Below are 21,912 nucleotides of genomic sequence, written 5' to 3'. Positions count from 1 at the left end.
CCCAATCAGAGACAACGATAGACAACTGCCTCTGATTGGGAACCACACTAGGCAAAAACAACATAGATTCTCCCACCCGAGTCACACCCTGACCTAACCAAACATAGAGAATAAATAAGGGTCTCTAAGGTCAAGACGTGACAAGTGAACTGGTCATACAGAGCACTCTTCATAATAATTCAATTGGTCCATATTCATTTATTCTTATGACTGTTTGATCAAAAGGACATTGTAAATATAGGAATGGTGTGGTTGATTCTCGATTCTCATGATTCATATTAGAAAACCCCTAGAGGTTTATACCTTTAACTACCATCTACCTGAGTATGAAGTGTGATACAGATCTAGAAGAATCTGACGTTTTCACGTTTGACAGTGTCTCTGATTCTCAACATGTTCTTAACATGTTCATTCTCTGTTTGTTGATTGATTTCAATGTCACCCCGATACATCCATTCAAGCTGCTACAGTACGGAATCTGTCCAATTTGTCCGATTTGTCGTCATTTGAACGTGGAAGCCATTGAGACCGACCCAGTAGGTTTTGCTTCCTGCTGCTATCCTCTGGTCTCCTGTGGTTTGCATTCAGTCTCCCGTCTGTTCCCAAACTAATCAAATAATTTTATCCGAGAATCCCTGTCAATCCTAATGTGTGATCCTAATCTAGGATTGAGTTCTTCCGGGTCGTTATCCTAGATCGACACTCCTACTCTGAGACGCTTCTGTTTTTCTGTTTTGCATGTCCTCTGTGAAAGCATGCCGCCTTCCCTCCCTTCCTGCCTCCTAATGACCTAACCTGTCCCCTATCTGTCTACTGTGCCTATAGGTATCAGGAAGAGTACAGTATGGACTCTACCAACGCCCAGTAAGTCCCAGGATGCATCCCAAATGGCACCCTATTCCCTATATAGTGCACTACTTTTGACCAGGGCCCAGGTCAAAAGTAGTGCGCTATGTGAGGAATAGGGTGCCATTCGGGACACAGTTCCAGCATCATGCTAGCATGGCATGGCATGTGTCCTGTGACTCCGGCCTCTTACGGGAGGTTGATTAACACACACAGCTTGTTGTTCTTCTATCCCTGGGGCGGCAGGTAGCCGCCCCAAGGTTAGAGTGTTGGGCCAGTAACCGAAAGGTTGCTGGATCGAATCCATGAGCTGACAAGGTAAAAATCTGTCATCCTTCCCCTGAACAAGGCAGTTATCTCGCTGATAGTAGACTATCATTGTAAATAAGAATTTGTCCTTAACTGACTTGCCTAGTTAAATAAAGGTTACAAATAAAATAATCCCTGGCCTATACTATGGGCCATGGTCAAAAGCAACTGTAAAGGGAACACACACTGCTTGAATCAATGTTGTTTCCATGTCATTTTCAATTAATTTACATCTGTGGGTAGTGTGTCATTTGTAATGCATCTATAGTCTCAGCACCAGATTAAACTACAGCCTTACTCTCAGCACCAGATTAAACTACAGCCTTACTCTCAGCACCAGATTAAACTACAGTATTAGTCTCAGTACCAGATTAAACTACAGTATTAGTCTCAGCACCAGATTAAACTACAGCCTTACTCTCAGCACCGTATTAAACTACAGCCTTACTCTCAGCACCAGATTAAACTACAGCATTAGTCTCAGCACCAGATTAAACTACAGTATTAGTCTCAGCACCATATTAAACTACAGCCTTACTCTCAGCACCAGATTAAACTACAGCATTAGTCTCAGCACCAGATTAAACTACAGTATTAGTCTCAGCACCATATTAAACTACAGCATTAGTCTCAGCACCAGATTAAACTACAGCATTAGTCTCAGCACCAGATTAAACTACAGCCGTAGTCTCAGCACCAGATTAAACTACAGCCTTACTCTCAGCACCAGATTAAACTACAGTATTAGTCTCAGCACCAGATTAAACTACAGCCTTACTCTCAGCACCAGATTAAACTACAGCATTAGTCTCAGCACCAGATTAAACTACAGTATTAGTCTCAGCACCATATTAAACTACAGCATTAGTCTCAGCACCAGATTAAACTACAGTATTAGTCTCAGCACCATATTAAACTACAGCCTTACTCTCAGTACCAGATTAAACTACAGCATTAGTCTCAGCACCAGATTAAAATATAGCATTAGTCTCAGCACCAGATTAAACTACAGCCTTACTCTCAGCACCAGATTAAACTACAGCATTAGTCTCAGCACCAGATTAAACTACAGTATTACTCTCAGCACCAGATTAAACTACAGCATTAGTCTCAGCACCATATTAAACTACAGCCTTACTCTCAGCACCAGATTAAACTACAGCATTAGTCTCAGCACGATATTAAACTACAGCCTTACTCTCAGCATCAGATTAAACTACAGCCGTAGTCTCAGCACCATATTAAACTACAGCCTTACTCTCAGCACGATATTAAACTACAGCCTTACTCTCAGCACCAGATTAAACTACAGCATTAGTCTCAGCACCAGATTAAACTACAGTATTAGTCTCAGCACCATATTAAACTACAGCCTTACTCTCAGCACCAGATTAAACTACAGCCTTACTCTCAGCACGATATTAAACTACAGCCTTACTCTCAGCACCAGATTAAACTACAGCATTAGTCTCAGCACCAGATTAAACTACAGTATTAGTCTCAGCACCATATTAAACTACAGTCTTACTCTCAGAACCCGATTAAACTACAGCCTTACTCTCAGCACCTGATTAAACTACAGCCTTACTCTCAGCACCAGATTAAACTACAGCATTAGTCTCAGCACCAGATTAAACTACAGTATTAGTCTCAGCACCATATTAAACTACAGTCTTACTCTCAGCACCAGATTAAACTACAGCATTAGTCTCAGCACCAGATTAAACTACAGTATTAGTCTCAGCACCAGATTAAACTACAGCCTTACTCTCAGTACCAGATTAAACTACAGCCTTACTCTCAGCACCAGATTAAACTACAGCATTAGTCTCAGCACCAGATTAAACTACAGTATTAGTCTCAGCACCAGATTAAACTACAGCATTAGTCTCAGCACCAGATTAAACTACAGCCTTACTCTCAGCACCAGATTAAACTACAGCATTAGTCTCAGCACCAGATTAAACTACAGTATTAGTCTCAGCACCAGATTAAACTACAGCATTAGTCTCAGCACCAGATTAAACTACAGCATTAGTCTCAGCACCAGATTAAACTACAGCCTTACTCTCAGTACCAGATTAAACTACAGCATTAGTCTCAGCACCAGATTAAACTACAGCATTAGTCTCAGCACCATATTAAACTACAGCCTTAGTCTCAGCACCAGATTAAAATATAGCATTAGTCTCAGCACCAGATTAAAATATAGCATTAGTCTCAACACCAGCACCAGCCTCAGTCTCAGCACCATATTAATCTGTTGAGCCTCTGTGATTGATTCATTTATAGAAGTACACTATATGACCCAAAGTATGTGGAAACCTGCTCATCAAACATCTCACTCCAAAATCATGGGCATTAATATGGAGTTGGTCTCCCTCTTTGCTGCTATAACAGCCTCCACTTTTCTGGGAAGGCTTTCCACTAGATGTTGGAACATTGCTTCCATTCAGCCACATTAGTGAGGACAGGTACTGATTTTGGGCGATTAGGCCTGGCTTGCAGTCGGCGTTCCAATTCATCCCAAAGGTGTTTGATTGGGTTCAGGTCAGGGCACTGTGCAGGCCAGTCAAGTTCTTCCACCCTGATCTCGACAAACCATTTCTGTATGGACCTGTCTTTGTGCACAGGGGCATTGTCATGCTGAAACAGGAAAGGGCCTTTCCCAAACTGTTGCCATAAATTTGGAAGCACAGAATCATCTAGAATGTCATGGATATGATGTAGCGTTAACATTTCCCTTCACTGGAACTAAGGGGACATGAAAAACAGCCCCAGACCATTATTCCTCCTCCACCAAACTTTACATTTGGCACTATGCATTTGGGGCAGGTAGTGTTATCCTGGCATTCAGCATTCGTCGGTCCCGTTCTGTGAGCTTGGCCATTCTACTGTCAATGTTTGCATGTGTGTGTGCTTGATTTTATACACCTGTCAGCAACATCTGTTTCTGAAATAGCCAAAACCACTAATTTGAAGGGGTCTCCACATACTCTTGCCTTGGGCAACACCAACGCCTCCAAATTATTGGATTTAGTTCAATGGTGCAGTCAGTGGATATGGTTTCAAGTTTTAATGTCACAAGTACAGAAATGTCTTTCTTGCAAGCTCTAACCCCAGCAATGCAGTAATCAATAACAATGTAATACTAAAAATAGCAAGGTAGAACAAAAACACACAAGAGTTAAACATCTGAAATAAGAAGAATACGATAAAGTAAGGAAGCACACTATATACAGTGTCAGTTCCACTACCATATTTACAATGTGCAGGGATACTGGATCGATAGATGTAGATATATATAGGGGTAAGGTGACTATGCATCAGCATAAATGATAACACAGTAGCAGCAGTTTGTATGTGAGTGTATAAACAGAGTAGCAACAGTTTGTATGTGAGTGTATAAACAGAGTAGCAACAGTTTGTATGTGAGTCTATAAACAGAGTAGCAGCAGTTTGTATGTGAGAGTATTAACAGAGTAGCAGCAGTTTGTATGTGAGAGTATTAACAGAGTAGCAACAGTTTGTATGTGAGAGTATTAACAGAGTAGCAGCAGTTTGTATGTGAGAGTATAAACAGAGTAGCAACAGTTTGTATGTGAGAGTATAAACAGAGTAGCAGCAGTTTGTATGTGAGAGTATTAACAGAGTAGCAACAGTTTGTATGTGAGAGTATTAACAGAGTAGCAGCAGTTTGTATGTGAGAGTATAAACAGAGTAGCAGCAGTTTGTATGTGAGAGTATTAACAGAGTAGCAGCAGTTTGTATGTGAGAGTATAAACAGAGTAGCAGCAGTTTGTATGTGAGAGTATAAACAGAGTAGTGTATTAACAGAGTAGCAACAGTTTGTATGTGAGAGTATAAACAGAGTAGCAGCAGTTTGTATGTGAGAGTATTAACAGAGTAGCAGCAGTTTGTATGTGAGAGTATAAACAGAGTAGCAGCAGTTTGTATGTGAGTGTATAAACAGAGTAGTGTATAAACAGAGTAGCAACAGTTTGTATGTGAGAGTATAAACAGAGTAGCAGCAGTTTGTATGTGAGAGTATTAACAGAGTAGCAACAGTTTGTATGTGAGAGTATTAACAGAGTAGCAGCAGTTTGTATGTGAGAGTATAAACAGAGTAGCAGCAGTTTGTATGTGAGAGTATTAACAGAGTAGCAGCAGTTTGTATGTGAGAGTATAAACAGAGTAGCAGCAGTTTGTATGTGAGTGTATAAACAGAGTAGTGTATTAACAGAGTAGCAACAGTTTGTATGTGAGTGTATAAACAGAGTAGCAGCAGTTTGTATGTGAGAGTATAAACAGAGTAGCAGCAGTTTGTATGTGAGTGTATAAACAGAGTAGCAGCAGTTTGTATGTGAGTATAAACAGAGTAGCAGCAGTTTGTATGTGAGAGTATAAACAGAGTAGCAGCAGTTTGTATGTGAGAGTATAAACAGAGTAGCAGCAGTTTGTATGTGAGTGTATAAACAGAGTAGTGTATTAACAGAGTAGCAACAGTTTGTATGTGAGTGTATAAACAGAGTAGCAGCAGTTTGTATGTGAGTGTATAAACAGAGTAGCAGCAGTTTGTATGTGAGAGTATAAACAGAGTAGCAGCAGTTTGAATGTGAGTGTATAAACAGAGTAGCAGCAGTTTGTATGTGAGTCTATAAACAGAGTAGCAGCAGTTTGTATGTGAGAGTATAAACAGAGTAGCAGCAGTTTGTATATGAGAGTATTAACAGAGTAGCAGCAGTTTGTATATGAGAGTATTAACAGAGTAGCAGCAGTTTGTATGTGAGAGTATAAACAGAGTAGCAGCAGTTTGTATGTGAGAGTATTAACAGAGTAGCAGCAGTTTGTATGTGAGAGTATTAACAGAGTAGCAGCAGTTTGTATGTGAGAGTATAAACAGAGTAGCAGCAGTTTGTATGTGAGTGTGTGTAGTGTCAGTATAAATGTATGTGCATTTGTGTGAGTGAGCAGATGATGCAGTGAGTGTTCGTGTGTTTTGGAGTATCAGTGTGTGTAGTGTGTAGGGCCCTGTGAGTGTGCATAGAGGCAGTGTAAAAATAATAATGAAATACACAGGTCAACTCAGTCCTTGTAGCCATATTGTTAGCTCTTTAGTTAGTTATTTAGGAGTATTATGGCATGGGGATAGAAGCTGTTCAGGAGCCTGTTGGTGTCAGACTTAATTCACCGGCACCGCCTGCTGTGCGGTGGCAGAGAGAATAGTCTATGGCTTGGGTGGATTTTCCAGGTCATGCTGATATAGAGCTTGGCCCCAGTTATATACAGGGCAGTCCGCACAACCCTCTGTAGCGCCGTGCGCTCGAGGGCAGCAGTGATGCAGCCAGTCAAGATGCTCTCATTGGTTAAACTGCAGACCTTTTTGAGGATTTGAGGTCCGATTCCAAACTGTTTCAACCTCCGGAGGAGGAAGAAGTGCTGTTGCGCCTCTTCTTCACAACTGTGTGCATGTGTGTTTACGTTCTTAGTGATTTGGACACTTGGTTGGAGTACTTCTACTGCCTGTCTGTCTGCTGTCTTTTTGCCTGCCTGTTTGCTGTCTGCCTGTCTGCCTGCCTGTCTGCTGTCTGCCTGTCTGCTGTCTGCCTGTCTGATGTCTGTCTGCCTGTCTGCCTGCCTGTCTGCCTGTCTGCTGTCTGCCTGTCTGCTGTCTGCCTGTCTGATGTCTGTCTGCCTTTCTGCCTGTCTGCCGCCTGTCTGCTGCCTGTAAGTCTGTCTGCTTTCTGCCTGTCTGCTGCTTGTCTGCTGCTTGTCTGCTGACTGTCTGTCTCTCTGCCTGTCTGCCTGTCTGCTTGGCTGTCTGTTTATTATGTTGTCACCCCAGGCATTGTAATGGTACTTGGTACATACTGTACTATCTAGAAGTGTAAATGATTGATTGTCTTCATTGTGGAATGCCTATTAACCAATGACAGCCGGTTTGATAGGCGCTTCCTCAGCATTTTATTAAATTATCAAGGTGGCCTAAAGCGTCTATGGACGATGACTACATCTAAAATCAGATCAACACAGTGCCGGTCCGCTCAACAATTGCCAACTCTAAGTCAAAAAGCAATTAGTCTTTAATGTGTGTGTGGTACATTTTTGTGTGGTTACTATGCCTGGTGGGCTGGAAGTGATAACATGCTCTCTATTCTCTCTGTGGTTTCTGTACTATCTCTGTCGGGGAAATGGATGGTGCATGGGGTTCCTTAGGGATGCTGTAAGTGCTGGTGGTTCAGATTCAGAAGCATACAGCTTGGCCTACTGTAAGTGTTGGCACGAGTGTTGTCTCATATGTTCTTTCCCCTATGGAGGTGTGGCTGGAAGAGGGAGGGAGGGGAGAGATTGGAGAGGGAGGGGAGAAATGGGAGAGGGAGGGTGGGATGTAGAGAGGGAGAAATGGGAGAGGGAGGGAGGGAGGGAGGGAGGGAGGGAGGGAGGGAGGGAGGGAGGGAGGGAGGGAGGGAGGGAGGGAGGGAGGGAGGGAGGGAGGGAGGGAGGGGAGAATGGAGAGAGAGAGAGGGAGGGAGGGAGGGAGAGAGAGAGAGAGATCTGTTCATAATGGTTGTCATCCTGCTGGATTTGTTTTGAGTGCAGTGTGATCCCTGTCCTGACTTCCTCACCCGAGGCCATAGAGGTCCCTGAAGTGTATGTGTGCCAAGTGCAAACCTACTGCTGTGGGTAGAAGTTGCCCTTAGGCACTGATTAACTTAGAGCTTGCCCTCTATCTTGCCCTCTATCGTGACCTTTAGGGTGAACCCGCAAAACTGACGGTATATCGGTGTCTGCGGGAAACTTCTTCCATACTCCACAGTATGGATTTTTTGTTGTTGTTGTCTTAGAAAATACTTTGTTGCCACAGCTCAACTTCAGAGTGCACTCAGTCTGCACAAACACTAGTCAAGCTCTTCTAATCGGAATGTATATGTCGTCATCATATGTCTTCATCACATGTCTTCATCACATGTCTTCATCACATGTCTTCATCATATCTTCATCTTTATGTCTTCATCATGTCTTCATCATATGTCTTCATTATTATGTCTTCATCATATGTCTTCATCATATGTCTTCATCATTATGTCTTCATCATGTCTTCATCATATGTCTTCATCATTATGTCTTCATCATATGTCTTCATCATGTCTTCATCATATGTCTTCATCATATGTCTTCACCATTACAGTGCCTTGCGAAAGTATTCGGCCCCCTTGAACTTTGCGACCTTTTGCCACATTTCAGGCTTCAAACATAAAGATATAAAACTGTATTTTTTTGTGAAGAATCAACAACAAGTGGGACACAATCATGAAGTGGAACGACATTTATTGAATATTTCAAACTTTTTTAACAAATCAAAAACTGAAAAATTGGGCGTGCAAAATTATTCAGCCCCCTTAAGTTAATACTTTGTAGCGCCACCTTTTGCTGCGATTACAGCTGTAAGTCGCTTGGGGTATGTCTCTATCAGTTTTGCACATCGAGAGACTGACATTTTTTCCCATTCCTCCTTGCAAAACAGCTCGAGCTCAGTGAGGTTGGATGGAGAGCATTTGTGAACAGCAGTTTTCAGTTCTTTCTACAGATTCTCGATTGGATTCAGGTCTGGACTTTGACTTGGCCATTCTAACACCTGGATATGTTTCTTTTTGAACCATTCCATTGTAGATTTTGCTTTATGTTTTGGATCATTGTCTTGTTGGAAGACAAATCTCCGTCCCAGTCTCAGGTCTTTTGCAGACTCCATCAGGTTTTCTTCCAGAATGGTCCTGTATTTGGCTCCATCCATCTTCCCATCAATTTTAACCATCTTCCCTGTCCCTGCTGAAGAAAAGCAGGCCCAAACCATGATGCTGCCACCACCATGTTTGACAGTGGGGATGGTGTGTTCAGCTGTGTTGCTTTTACGCCAACGTTTTGCATTGTTGCCAAAAAGTTCAATTTTGGTTTCATCTGACCAGAGCACCTTCTTCCACATGTTTGGTGTGTCTCCCAGGTGGCTTGTGGCAAACTTTAAACAACACTTTTTATGGATATCTTTAAGAAATGGCTTTCTTCTTGCCACTCTTCCATAAAGGCCAGATTTGTGCAATATACGACTGATTGTTGTCCTATGGACAGAGTCTCCCACCTCAGCTGTAGATCTCTGCAGTTCATCCAGAGTGATCATGGGCCTCTTGGCTGCATCTTTGATCAGTCTTCTCCTTGTATGAGCTGAAAGTTTAGAGGGACGGCCAGGTCTTGGTAGATTTGCAGTGGTCTGATACTCCTTCCATTTCAATATTATCGCTTGCACAGTGCTCCTTGGGATGTTTAAAGCTTGGGAAATCTTTTTGTATCCAAATCCGGCTTTAAACTTCTTCACAACAGTATCTCGGACCTGCCTGGTGTGTTCCTTGTTCTTCATGATGCTCTCTGCGCTTTTAACGGACCTCTGAGACTATCACAGTGCAGGTGCATTTATACGGAGACTTGATTACACACAGGTGGATTGTATTTATCATCATTAGTCATTTAGGTCAACATTGGATCATTCAGAGATCCTCACTGAACTTCTGGAGAGAGTTTGCTGCACTGAAAGTAAAGGGGCTGAATAATTTTGCACGCCCAATTTTTCAGTTTTTTATTTGTTAAACAAGTTTGAAATATCCAATAAATGTCGTTCCACTTCATGATTGTGTCCCACTTGTTGTTGATTCTTCACAAAAAAATACAGTTTTATATCTTTATGTTTGAAGCCTGAAATGTGGCAAAAGGTCGCAAAGTTCAAGGGGGCTGAATACTTTCGCAAGGCACTGTATGTCTTCATCATATGTCTTCATCATATGTCTTCATCATGTCTTCATTATGTCTTCATCATGTCTTCATCATATGTCTTCATCATTATGTCTTCATCTTTATGTCTTCATTGTGTCTTCCTCATGTCTTCATTTTTTGTCTTCATTATATGTCTTCATCATATGCCTTCATCTTGTCTTCATCATGTCTTCATTATGTCTTCATCATATGTCTTCATCATGTCTTCATTATATGTCTTCATCATGTCTTCATTATATGTCTTCATCATGTCTTCATTATGTGTCTTCATCATGTCTTCATTATATGTCTTCATCATGTCTTCATTATGTCTTCATCATGTCTTCATTATATGTCTTCATCATGTCTTCATTATATGTCTTCATCATGTCTTCATTATGTCTTCATCATGTCTTCATTATATGTCTTCATCATGTCTTCATTATGTCTTCATCATGTCTTCATTATGTCTTCATCATGTCTTCATTATGTCTTCATCATGTCTTCATTATATGTCTTCATCATATGTCTTCATCATGTCTTCATTATGTCTTCATCATGTCTTCATTATGTCTTCATCATGTCTTCATTATGTCTTCATCATGTCTTCATTATGTCTTCATCATGTCTTCATTATATGTCTTCATCATATGTCTTCATCATGTCTTCATTATGTCTTCATCATGTCTTCATTATGTCTTCATCATGTCTTCATTATGTCTTCATCATGTCTTCATTATGTCTTCATCATGTCTTCATTATGTCTTCATCATGTCTTCATTATATGTCTTCATCATAGTCTTCATCATAGTCTTCATCATGTCTTCATTATATGTCTTCATCATAAATCTTCATCATGTCTTCATTATGTCTTCATCATGTCTTCATTATGTCTTCATCATGTCTTCATTATATGTCTTCATCATATGTCTTCATCATGTCTTCATCATGTCTTCATCATGTCTTCATTATATGTCTTCATCATAGTCTTCATCATAGTCTTCATCATGTCTTCCTTATATGTCTTCATCATAAATCTTCATCATGTCTTCATTATGTCTTCATCATGTCTTCATTATGTCTTCATCATGTCTTCATTATATGTCTTCATCATATGTCTTCATCATGTCTTCATCATGTCTTCATCATGTCTTCCTTATGTGTCTTCATCATGTTTTCATCATATGTCTTCATCGTATGTCTTCATCATCTTTTCATTCTCAGGTGTCGGCTAGTCCAGCCACAGATTTTATCAGCTTAAATTATCTTTCTTTTATTATACATGTCAAGTATTTTAGAGTGCTTGCTGTCTTTCTGCAATTTGATCAAACTGAATCTGTTGCTTCCTAGACAGACAGAGCTTTTCTGTTAGAGAAAACATTTTTGTTTGCCATTTATAGAGAGAGAATAAATTAAGCAGTGTGTGGAAATTCTTTGGAAACAGAGTTTTCCTCACAGTATTTCCATATTATGCTTTTGAGATTTTGAGTAAAACGGTTTGGCTCTGTAGAAGATGCTATTAAATCTGTTAATTGGATGTACGACTAGTTCAAATTCAAATTACTTTTGGAATGGTCTCTTATGTCATAACAAACATTTGGTTTAAACTAACAACAGCTGTAGTACACTGATATAGTAATAAAATGGTGTTTTGTTCTTGTGGTCAAAGTGGATATCTGAGATCCCACAGGATGTGATATGTGACCAGGCTTTGGAATTGACTCAGAAACACCACTCTAGAATGGAAAAACATGATTCTAATCGATCTTGATCGTGTTACCAAAGAGGTGGTAAAAACCAGCTAACCGCTAAACGCAGTAGTGTTTCTTGAGGATGTGTCATCACAGTCTACTGCAGGAGTCTGAACAAGGGAAGATAGATTATGTCATGTATACTGTACATTCCTATTGACTGAATGTGGAGCATGTGGAGGAGTCGTTAATTAGAAGGCAATTCTAATTACAGTACAAGTAGAAGGTGTCAGACATACAGGGGGCGGCTGGCTTGTTCTTCCTCAGAGCTGGTGTCTCTGTGTCGTGATACACCTCCAGTTTGATGAGCTGAAGGATCCACACCATCATGCCCTGCTTTCATCTACTTGCAGTATCTCTTAACAGACTTCGTGTTTCGAGGACGCACCACTATTTTAAGTAGGTTGACTGGAGTGCAGTGGAGCTAGTTGGCTGGTCAGGGAGGGAGGGGGAGGGAGGGGGTAAAGAGAACGTGAGAGATGGAGAGATGAAGAGAGATATGTAGAGGGGGATGGAGGGGGGGAGGGAGGGGGAGAGGGATAAAGAGAGCGAGAGAGATGGAGAGATGAAGAGAGATATGTAGAGGGGGATGGAGGGGAGGGAGGGAGGGGGAGAGGGATAAAGAGAGCGAGAGAGATGGAGACATGAAGAGATATGTAGAGGGGGATGGAGGGGGGGGGGAGTTCCTGTTTTAATATTCATGTCTGTTCTTGATATTTATAGAAGTCCCTGCTGCCCTTACACAGTATCTGAAGTTCAGCAGGAGAAAATGATTAGTACTGCTTGTTACGGGACTGTTTGTGTGTCAAAAGGATAAAAGAGAGCAAGTTTAAAATCTCACATATTGCCTGGACTAATATAGACAATTCATGTAAATAGATTCATAGAATAGTAAGAACGCAAGAACTGAAAGGGAAACTATATTTCTGTAATGATCTGAGAATTGAGATGAAATTGAGTTTAAATAGTATGAGATGTAAGACATGGAAATTGAAATAGTTTCACAGGGAAGAATATGAACGTGAGAGGTCAGATGTTACTGTATGAAGAGGAGTGCTGAGAGGACAAATGGTATTGCTGTAATGGTCTGAGAATTGAGAAATGAAATTATGAACAAGTGACTACATTTTGAGTCTCAAATGGTTTGAAAATAGAGCAAGATATAAGACATAGAAGAAATGCAAATAAATCGCAGAGGAAGATGACAGGTCACTGCATTTATGTAATGGTCAGAGAATTGAAATGGAATTGTGGCCAATTGACAGTGTAAGTCTCAAGTCCAGACGGGCTAAGTGCTGCCGTGCCCTAAGCAAGACACTTAACCAAGGCTATTGACAACTGAAACAGATAGCATGGGAAGTCAACACAGCTGTGTGTCTCATATCAAACCATCTTCAGCCAATGGGATAACTGATCTGATTGGGATTTGAGTAATTATCCAAGTGTGCTACAACTGTTTGGATGTGTTTCAGTCATTCCCCCATCATTACAATCACTGACCTGTGCATCTTATGCTACTGATATGTATGTTATTAAAACAAGACAGATTGTATGGTATGAAGCATCTCTCTTCTGTTTATCACTGTTTCATTGACTTCTCCCAACAGATAACAGTGAGTCAGATAACAGTGAGTCAGATAACAGTGAGTCAGATAACAGTGAGTCAGATAACAGGGAATCAGACAACAGTGAGTCAGATAACAGTGAGTCAGATAACAGTGAGTCAGATAATCATGGTTTCATTGACTTCTCCCATCAGATAACAGTGAGTCAGATAACAGTGAGTCAGATAACAGTGAGTCAGATAACAGTGAGTCAGATAACAGATGTTAATTTACAGTGCACAGTGCATATATACAGTATGTCTTCCCTATCTTCTTGTAGGCAATGGTCTGTGCATGTATGTTGCATCTTGATAACTTTTAGCATGTGTGTTAATGTAGACACTAACAGTGCACCTCTACAGTATCAATCCATATGTTCATTTGATAAAAGACAATCAAACTGAACTGCAGGTGGAAGGAAAGAGTGGTGTCTGTGTCTATGGTTACGTGGCCCATTCTAATGAGTACTTTCTTCTGAAGGGGTGTGTATGCTGCCTCACTATTCCTTTACATGTAGATCATGTTTTCCTGCCGTAGTTTATTACTATGGATGGCTTTTGAACCAGGTCTTTTCGTGTTTTATAATGTGTGTTGCCACCATATAAACGTGTAATTAGGTCTGTGACGAAGGTGACTAGCTCATAAAGCTGGTTGAGAGAATGCCAAGAGTTTGCAAAGCTATCATCAAGATAAAGGGTGACTACTTTGAAGAATATAAAATATGAAATATATTTTGATTTGTTTAACACTATTTTGGTTACTACATGATTCCATAGGTGTTATTTCATAGTTTTGATATCTTCACTATTATTCTACAATGTAGAAAGAAGTACAAAAAATAAGTAGGTGAGTCCAAACTTTTGACTGGTACTGTAGCAACAGGGATGTATGGTAACAACAGGGATGTATGGTAACAACAGGGATGTATGGTAACAACATGGACGTATGGTAACAACAGGGATGTATGGTAACAACAGGGACGTATGGTAACAACAGGGACGTATGGTAACAACAGGGACGTATGGTAACAACAGGGACGTATGGTAACAACAGGGACGTATGGTAACAACATGGACGTATGGTAACAACAGGGACGTATGGTAACAACAGGGACGTATGGTAACAACAGGGACGTATGGTAACAACATGGACGTATGATAACAACAGGGACGTATGATAACAACAGGGACGTATGGTAACAACATGGACGTATGGTAACAACAGGGACGTATGGTAACAACATGGACGTATGGTAACAACAGGGACGTATGGTAACAACATGGACGTATGGTAACAACAGGGATGTATGGTAATAACAGGGATGTATGGTAACAACAGGGATGTATGGTAACAACAGGGATGTATGGTAACAACAGGGACGTATGGTAGTAACAGGGACGTATGGTAACAACAGGGACGTATGGTAGTAACAGGGACGTATGGTAACAACAGGGACGTATGGTAACAACAGGGACGTATGGTACTAACAGGGACGTATGGTAGTAACAGGGACGTATGGTAGTAACAGGGACGTATGGTAACAACAGGGACGTATGGTAGTAACAGGGACGTATGGTAACAACAGGGATGTATGGTAGTAACAGGGACGTATGGTAACAACAGGGACGTATGGTAACAACAGGGACGTATGGTAACAACATGGACGTATGGTAGTAACAGGGATGTATGGTAACAACAGGGACGTATGGTAGTAACAGGGACGTATGGTAGTAACAGGGACGTATGGTAGTAACAGGGATGTATGGTAACAACAGGGACGTATGGTAACAACAGGGACGTATGGTAGTAACAGGGACGTATGGTAGTAACAGGGACGTATGGTAACAACAGGGACGTATGGTAGTAACAGGGACATATGGTAACAACAGGGACGTATGGTAACAACAGGGACGTATGGTAGTAACAGGGATGTATGGTAACAACAGGGACGTATGGTAACAACAGGGACGTATGGTAGTAACAGGGATGTATGGTAACAACAGGGACAAATGGTAGTAACAGGGACGTATGGTAGTAACAGGGACGTATGGTAACAACATGGACGTATGGTAACAACAGGGACGTATGGTAACAACAGGGACGTATGGTAACAACAGGGACGTATGGTAACAACATGGACGCATGGTAACAACAGGGACGTATGGTAACAACATGGACGTATGGTAACAACATGGACGTATGGTAACAACAGGGACGTATGGTAACAACATGGACGTATGGTAACAACAGGGACGTATGGTAACAACAGGGACGTATGGTAACAACAGGGACGTATGGTAACAACAGGGACGTATGGTAACAACAGGGATGTATGGTAACAACAGGGACGTATGGTAGTAACAGGGACGTATGGTAACAACAGGGACGCATGGTAGTAACAGGGACGTATGGTAGTAACAGGGACGTATGGTAGTAACAGGGACGTATGGTAGTAACAGGGATGTATGGTAACAACAGGGACGTATGGTAGTAACAGGGAGGTATGGTAACAACAGGGACGTATGGTAACAACAGGGACCAATGGTAGTAGCAGGGACGTATGGTAGTAACAGGGACGTATGGTAGTAACAGGGACATATGGTAACAACAGGGACGTATGGTAACAACAGGGACGTATGGTAGTAACAGGGACGTATGGTAGTAACAGGGACGTATGGTAGTAACAGGGACGTATGGTAACAACAGGGACGTATGGTAACAACAGGGACGTATGGTAGTAACAGGGACGTATGGTAGTAACAGGGACGTATGGTAACAACAGGGACGTATGGTAGTAACAGGGACGTATGGTAACAACAGGGACGTATGGTAACAACAGGGACGTATGGTAACAACAGGGACGTATGGTAGTAACAGGGATGTATGGTAACAACAGGGAAGTATGATAACAACAGGGACGTATGGTAGTAACAGGGACGTATGGTAGTAACAGGGACGTATGGTAACAACAGGGATGTATGGTAACAACAGGGCCGTATGGTAACAACAGGGACGTATGGTAACAACAGGGACGTATGGTAACAACAGGGACGTATGGTAACAACAGGGACGTATGGTAACAACAGGAACGTATGGTAATGCAGAGCAAGGGGAACAACTACTCCAAGTCTCAGACCGAGTGAGGTCACCGATTTGAAACGCTATTAGCGCGCACCCCGCTAACTAGCTTGCCATTTCACATCGGTTACACCAGCCTAATTTCGGGAGTTGATAGGCTTGAATTCATAAACGTCTCAATGCTCGAAGCACGGCGAGGAGCTGCTGGCAAACGCATGAAAGTGATGTTTGAATGAATGCTTATGAGCCTGCTGCTGCCTACCACTGCTCAGTCAGACTGCTCTATCAAATATCAAATCATATACTTAATTATAACATAATAACACACAGAAGTACAAGCCTTTGATCATTGATATGGTTGATTCCAGAAACTATCATTTAGAAAACAAAACCTTTTTTCTTTCAGTGAAATACTGAACCGTTCCATATTTTATCTAACGGGTGGCATCCCTAAGTCTAAATATTGCTGTTACATTGCACAACCTTCAATGTTATGTCATAATTATGTACAATTCTGGCATATTAATTGCGGTTTTGGTAAGGAATAAATGGACTTCACCCAGTTCGCAATGAGCCAGGCGGCCCAAACTGCTGCATATACCCTGACTGCTTGCACGGAACGTAAGAGAAGTGACACAATTTCCCTAATTATAAGAAATTCATGTTAGCAGGCAATATTAACTAAATATGCAGGTTTAAAAATATATACTTGTTTATTGATTTTAAAGAAAGGCATTGATGTTTATGGTTAGGTTTGGTGCAACGACAGTGCTAAATCATCACCCGTTTGGCGAAGTATTCTGTGAATCAATGTGAAATTAACAGGAACCGCATCGATTATATGCAGCGCAGGACACACTAGATAAACTAATAATATCAACCATGTGTGTCGTGGAAATGTCCTGTATTTACCAAATCATGTGAGCAAACCACACACAAGTCAGAGTTATCATAAAGTCCATCTTTAATTATATGAGCTCCATCACAACCCTGTGACTCTCTGATCAATTCAGTGTCTATCAATGAATTCTCTGAGAGTCCCTTACACATTGCAACTGAGATCCTTTATAGCAAAGACACACATAGCCAGACAGCATTGGCCATAATTTATCGTTCAGCTTTGTCTCCTAAACTATGTTATTTTCCCAAACTCAGAACCATAAAACAAATCCTCACATCAACAGGCATATATCAAATCCACCCCTCCTTGACAAGATCACAGAGACACATTGACTGGCACACAGACATTGTGGAGCCAAGAGATCCACGCTTGACCTCTCCCCTCTCTGCGGCCCAAGTAACTTAGTCCTGACAGAGAACAGATGACTGCAACCCCGCCACAGTATTATACAAAAATAACATTCTGATGACAAGTAACTTACAAACATATGATGAATATAAAACATCTTACCTATGTTACCAACTAATTCTGATTATTCCCCAACATGTGTAGTTAACTAGTGATTATGTTAAGATTGATTGTTTTTTATAAGATAAGTTTAATGCTAGCTAGCAACTTACCTTGGCTTCTTGCTGCCCTCGTGTAACAGGTAGTCAGCCTGCCATGCAGGCTCCTCGTGGAGTGCAATGTAAGGCAGGTGGTTAGAGCGTTGGACTAGTAAACGGAAGGTTGCAAAAACGAATCCCCAAGCTGACAAGGTAAAAATATGTTGTTCTGCCCCTGAACAAGGCAGTTAACCCCATCGTTCCTTGGCCTTCATTGAAAACAAGAATGTGTTCTTAACTGACTTGCCTCGTTAAATAAAGGTGTAAAAAAAAAAACTGCCAAATCGGTGTCCAAAAATACAGATTTCCGATTGTTATGAAAACTTGAAATCGTCCCTAATTAATCGGCCATTAATCGACTTCTCCTCTATATACCTGTGTCTTAGTGCCTCTGTGTCTCTATGTACCTGTGTCTGTGTCTCTATGTACCTGTGTCTGTGTCTCTATGTACCTGTGTCTGTGTTTCTATGTACCTGTGTCTTGGTGTCTCTATGTACCTGTGTATCAGTGTATCTGTGTCTCTATGTACCTGTGTCTGTGTCTCTATGTACCTGTGTCTGTGTCTCTATGTACCTGTGTCTTAGTGTCTCTGTGTCTCTATGTACCTGTGTATCAGTGTATCTGTGTCTCTATGTACCTCTGTCTTAGTGTCTCTGTATCTCTATGTACCTGTGTCTCAGTGTCTCTATGTACCTGTGTCTCAGTGTCTCTATGTACCTGTGTCTCAGTGTCTCTATGTACCTGTGTATCTGTGTAATTGTGTTTCTGTTTCTCTATTTACTTGTGTCTCTGTGTCTCTATGTACCTGTGTCTCAGTGTCTCTATGTACCTGTGTCTCAGTGTCTCTATGTACCTGTGTATCTGTGTAATTGTGTTTCTGTTTCTCTATTTACTTGTGTCTCTGTGTCTCTATGTACCTGTGTCTCAGTGTCTCTATGTACCTGTGTCTCTGTGTCTCTGTGTCTCTATGTACCTGTGTCTCTGTGTTTCAGTGTCTCTGTATCTCTATATACCTGTGTCTCTGTGTCTCTATGTACCTGCGTCTCTGTGTCTCTATGTACCTGTGTCTTAGTGTCTCTGTGTCTCTATGTACCTGCATCTCTGTGTCTCTATGTACCTGTGTACCTGTGTCTCAATGTCTCTGTGTCTCTGTGTACCTGTGTCTCAGTGTCTCTGTGTCTCTATGTACCTGTGTCTCAGTGTCTCTGTATCTCTATGTACCTGTGTCTCTGTGTACCTGTGTCTCAGTGTCTCTGTGTCTCTGTGTACCTGTATCTCAGTGTCTCTGTGTCTCTATGTACCTGTGTCTCAGTGTCTCTGTGTCTCTGTGTACCTGTGTCTCAGTGTCTCTGTGTCTCTATGTACCTGTGCCTCAGTGTCCCTGTGTCTCTATGTACCTGTGTCTCAGTGTCTCTGTGTCTCTATGTACCTGTGTCTCTATGTACCTGTGTCTCTATGTACCTGTGTCTCTATGTACCTGTGTCTCAGTGCCTCTGTGTCTCTATGTACCTGTGTCTTAGTGTCTCTGTGTCTCTATGTACCTGTGTCTTAGTGTCTCTGTGTCTCTATGTACCTGTGCCTCGGTGTCTCTATGTACCTGTGCCTCAGTGTCCCTGTGTCTCTATGTACCTGTGTATCAGTGTTTCTGTGTCTCTATGTACCTGTGTCTCAGTGTCTCTATGTCTCTATGTACCTGTGTCTCTATGTACCTGTGTCTCTATGTACCTGTGTCTCTATGTACCTGTGTCTTAGTGTCTCTATGTCTCTATGTACCTGTGTCTCAGTGTCTCTGTGTCTCTATGTACCTGTGTCTTAGTGTCTCTATGTCTCTAAGTACCTGTGCCTCGGTGTCTCTATGTACCTGTGCCTCTGTGTCTCTATGTACATGTGTATCCATGCTGTGATATTGATTATGTCAACATGCCTCTTGGACCTAGACTTGGCGCTCCGGCACCGCTTGCCGTGCGGTAGCAGAGGAAGCAGTCTATGACTAGGGTGGCTGGAGTCTTTGACAATTTTTAGGGCCTTCCTCTGACACCGCCTGACATAGAGGTCCTGGATAGCAGGAAGCTTGGCCCCGGTCCCTCTTTCTTTGCTGGGTGTTTCTATTGTGAGCATGTGTGTGTAGTGTGTACGAGTGGTTCCTGGCCTTTACAGCACCTATACAGTTATTGGTTCACCACATGAGAGTGGAGTGTACGTTTCCTGCCTGGAGGCAGTCTCCATGTGGTAAAGAAATAGAGGGAGGGAGGGAGGGAGGGAGGGAGGGAGGGAGGGAGGGAGGGAGGGAGGGAGGGAGGGAGGGAGGGAGAGAGAGAGAGAGAGAGGAAGGCCAAAAGGAGAGGAGGATTGGACAGCAGGTTAAGCTACACATCTCTTAGTATGCAGACCCTCCCTCTCTCTCTCTCTCTGCTTCCCACAGGATAAGGCTCTAGTAATTGCTCTCCTCCTTTTCTCTCCTCTTCATACCTTCCTCTCCTCCCTGTTAATCTTGTCAGAAGGCTCCAAGGGCCCTGCAGGAGTTTACAGCCCTTTATCGCTGTCATTAGGGGAGGCAACCACACATCAAATAGATCTCTTTCACCCTCACTTTAGATTCATCTACATCTATTCATGATAGAGAAGTCAAAGTTAGCTCTCCTTTCATTTATAACCTCCCAGACACACCCCAATATTCAGTTTATGGGCCTTTATTAATGTACTTGCTTTACATTAACGTCAAAGTGTTTCATTAGATTGCGTAGACCAGTGTTTCCCAACTCCAGCCCTTGTCTACCCCCAACAGAACACATTTTTGTTGTAGCCCGGACAAAAAAACTTGATTCAACCTGTCAAGGGCTTGATAATTAGTAGACAAGTAGAATCAGGTGTGCTTGTCAGGGGCTACAACAAAAATATGTAATGTTGGGTGTACAGGAGGACCGTATAAAATTAAATATATATTTTAAAGTGACAAGCTTGTCAAGTATGAATGAATTGCACCACAGGGGTGATCCATAAGTCACAGTCACTACACTGTTCCTTTTTACTTATTCATGAAATTATTGAATAGGAGAGTTCAATCTGGAATATATGGAATAGCTGAGGGACCAATGAGGGTGCAGGATATAAATATTTAGAACCTCTGGTCTGTGGTGATGTCACACACAGGAAGTGGTGGGTAGGGAGGGGCTTTCTACAGCTAGAATCTACAGTCTATGTGATATGTTTAGAAATAGCATTATGAGGAGAATATGATCTAATGTTGACTCAAATGATTAATGAGCATTCCTACTTCCTACATGATTAAAGCTACACTGCTATGTACAGTATCTAAGTTGCTGGGGGATATTGTACTATAGGCCTACTAAGGGGTTGGCTGGGTGCTTTGTGAATTGCATCATGGGAGAAGAAGTAAACTATAATTATGCTCGAAGCAGCAATGTAAAATAACTAATTTGGTTGGAGGAGCCTTCGCAGTTTAGAGGCATACATAATTTAAGGGTCTTTTAAAATCCTCCATGATAATGATATCACCATAACTACGTAGCTATCAGAGCTTCAAATGGAAGTTGGTGTGGCTTTAACCTCAGCTGCACATCACACATTTCAACAGTCAGGCAGCAGTCTTCTCCAGCCAGACAGACAATGGTGTTGAAATAGATTGCGTGCCTCATGTCACATCACACATTTCAACAGTCAGGCAGCAGTCTTCTCCAGCCAGACAGACAATGGTGTTGAAACAGATTGCGTGCCTCAGAATTTCTGCTTGGTTATCTTCAGAGTCATATCAACACAATATTCACTCTCTAATAGATAGTTCCAAATTACCATGGTTACTCTACATCTCCTTGTTGTCATGACAGTAATTGGCCACTGTGGGTAATATAGGAGACTATAAAGGGGTCAATTATGATTGATGTTTTTTACACTAAACCCAATCCAGGAAAGGGATCATTATGATTGTTTTTTGTTTTTTTACACTAAACCCATTTTACACTAAAACCATTTTTTCATGTTACATGTGATGAAGTATCCTG

At 41.6% G+C, this 21,912-nt stretch overlaps 1 protein-coding gene across 5 annotated transcripts in view; it reads left to right on the top strand.

The window, feature by feature from the left end:
* The first annotated feature begins 829 nt into the window (after nt 1-829).
* Nucleotides 830-21,912, top strand: part of LOC110536366 (potassium channel subfamily T member 1) — a 75,614-nt gene continuing 54,531 nt past the window's right edge. For all 5 annotated transcript variants that reach the window (XM_090189161.1, XM_090189159.1, XM_090189160.1 and 2 more), the window contains exon 1: nt 830-864. In XM_090189161.1, coding sequence (XP_090045287.1) covers nt 845-864 — 20 coding nt within the window. In that variant the 5' untranslated portion in view covers nt 830-844. The remainder of the gene's footprint in view (nt 865-21,912) is intronic.

Source organism: Oncorhynchus mykiss, chromosome 11, assembly GCF_057628025.1.
Source record: "Oncorhynchus mykiss isolate SJ-2025 chromosome 11, ASM5762802v1, whole genome shotgun sequence".
Taxonomy (NCBI): Eukaryota; Metazoa; Chordata; class Actinopteri; order Salmoniformes; family Salmonidae; genus Oncorhynchus; species Oncorhynchus mykiss.
This window is presented reverse-complemented; position numbering and strand designations above follow the sequence as displayed.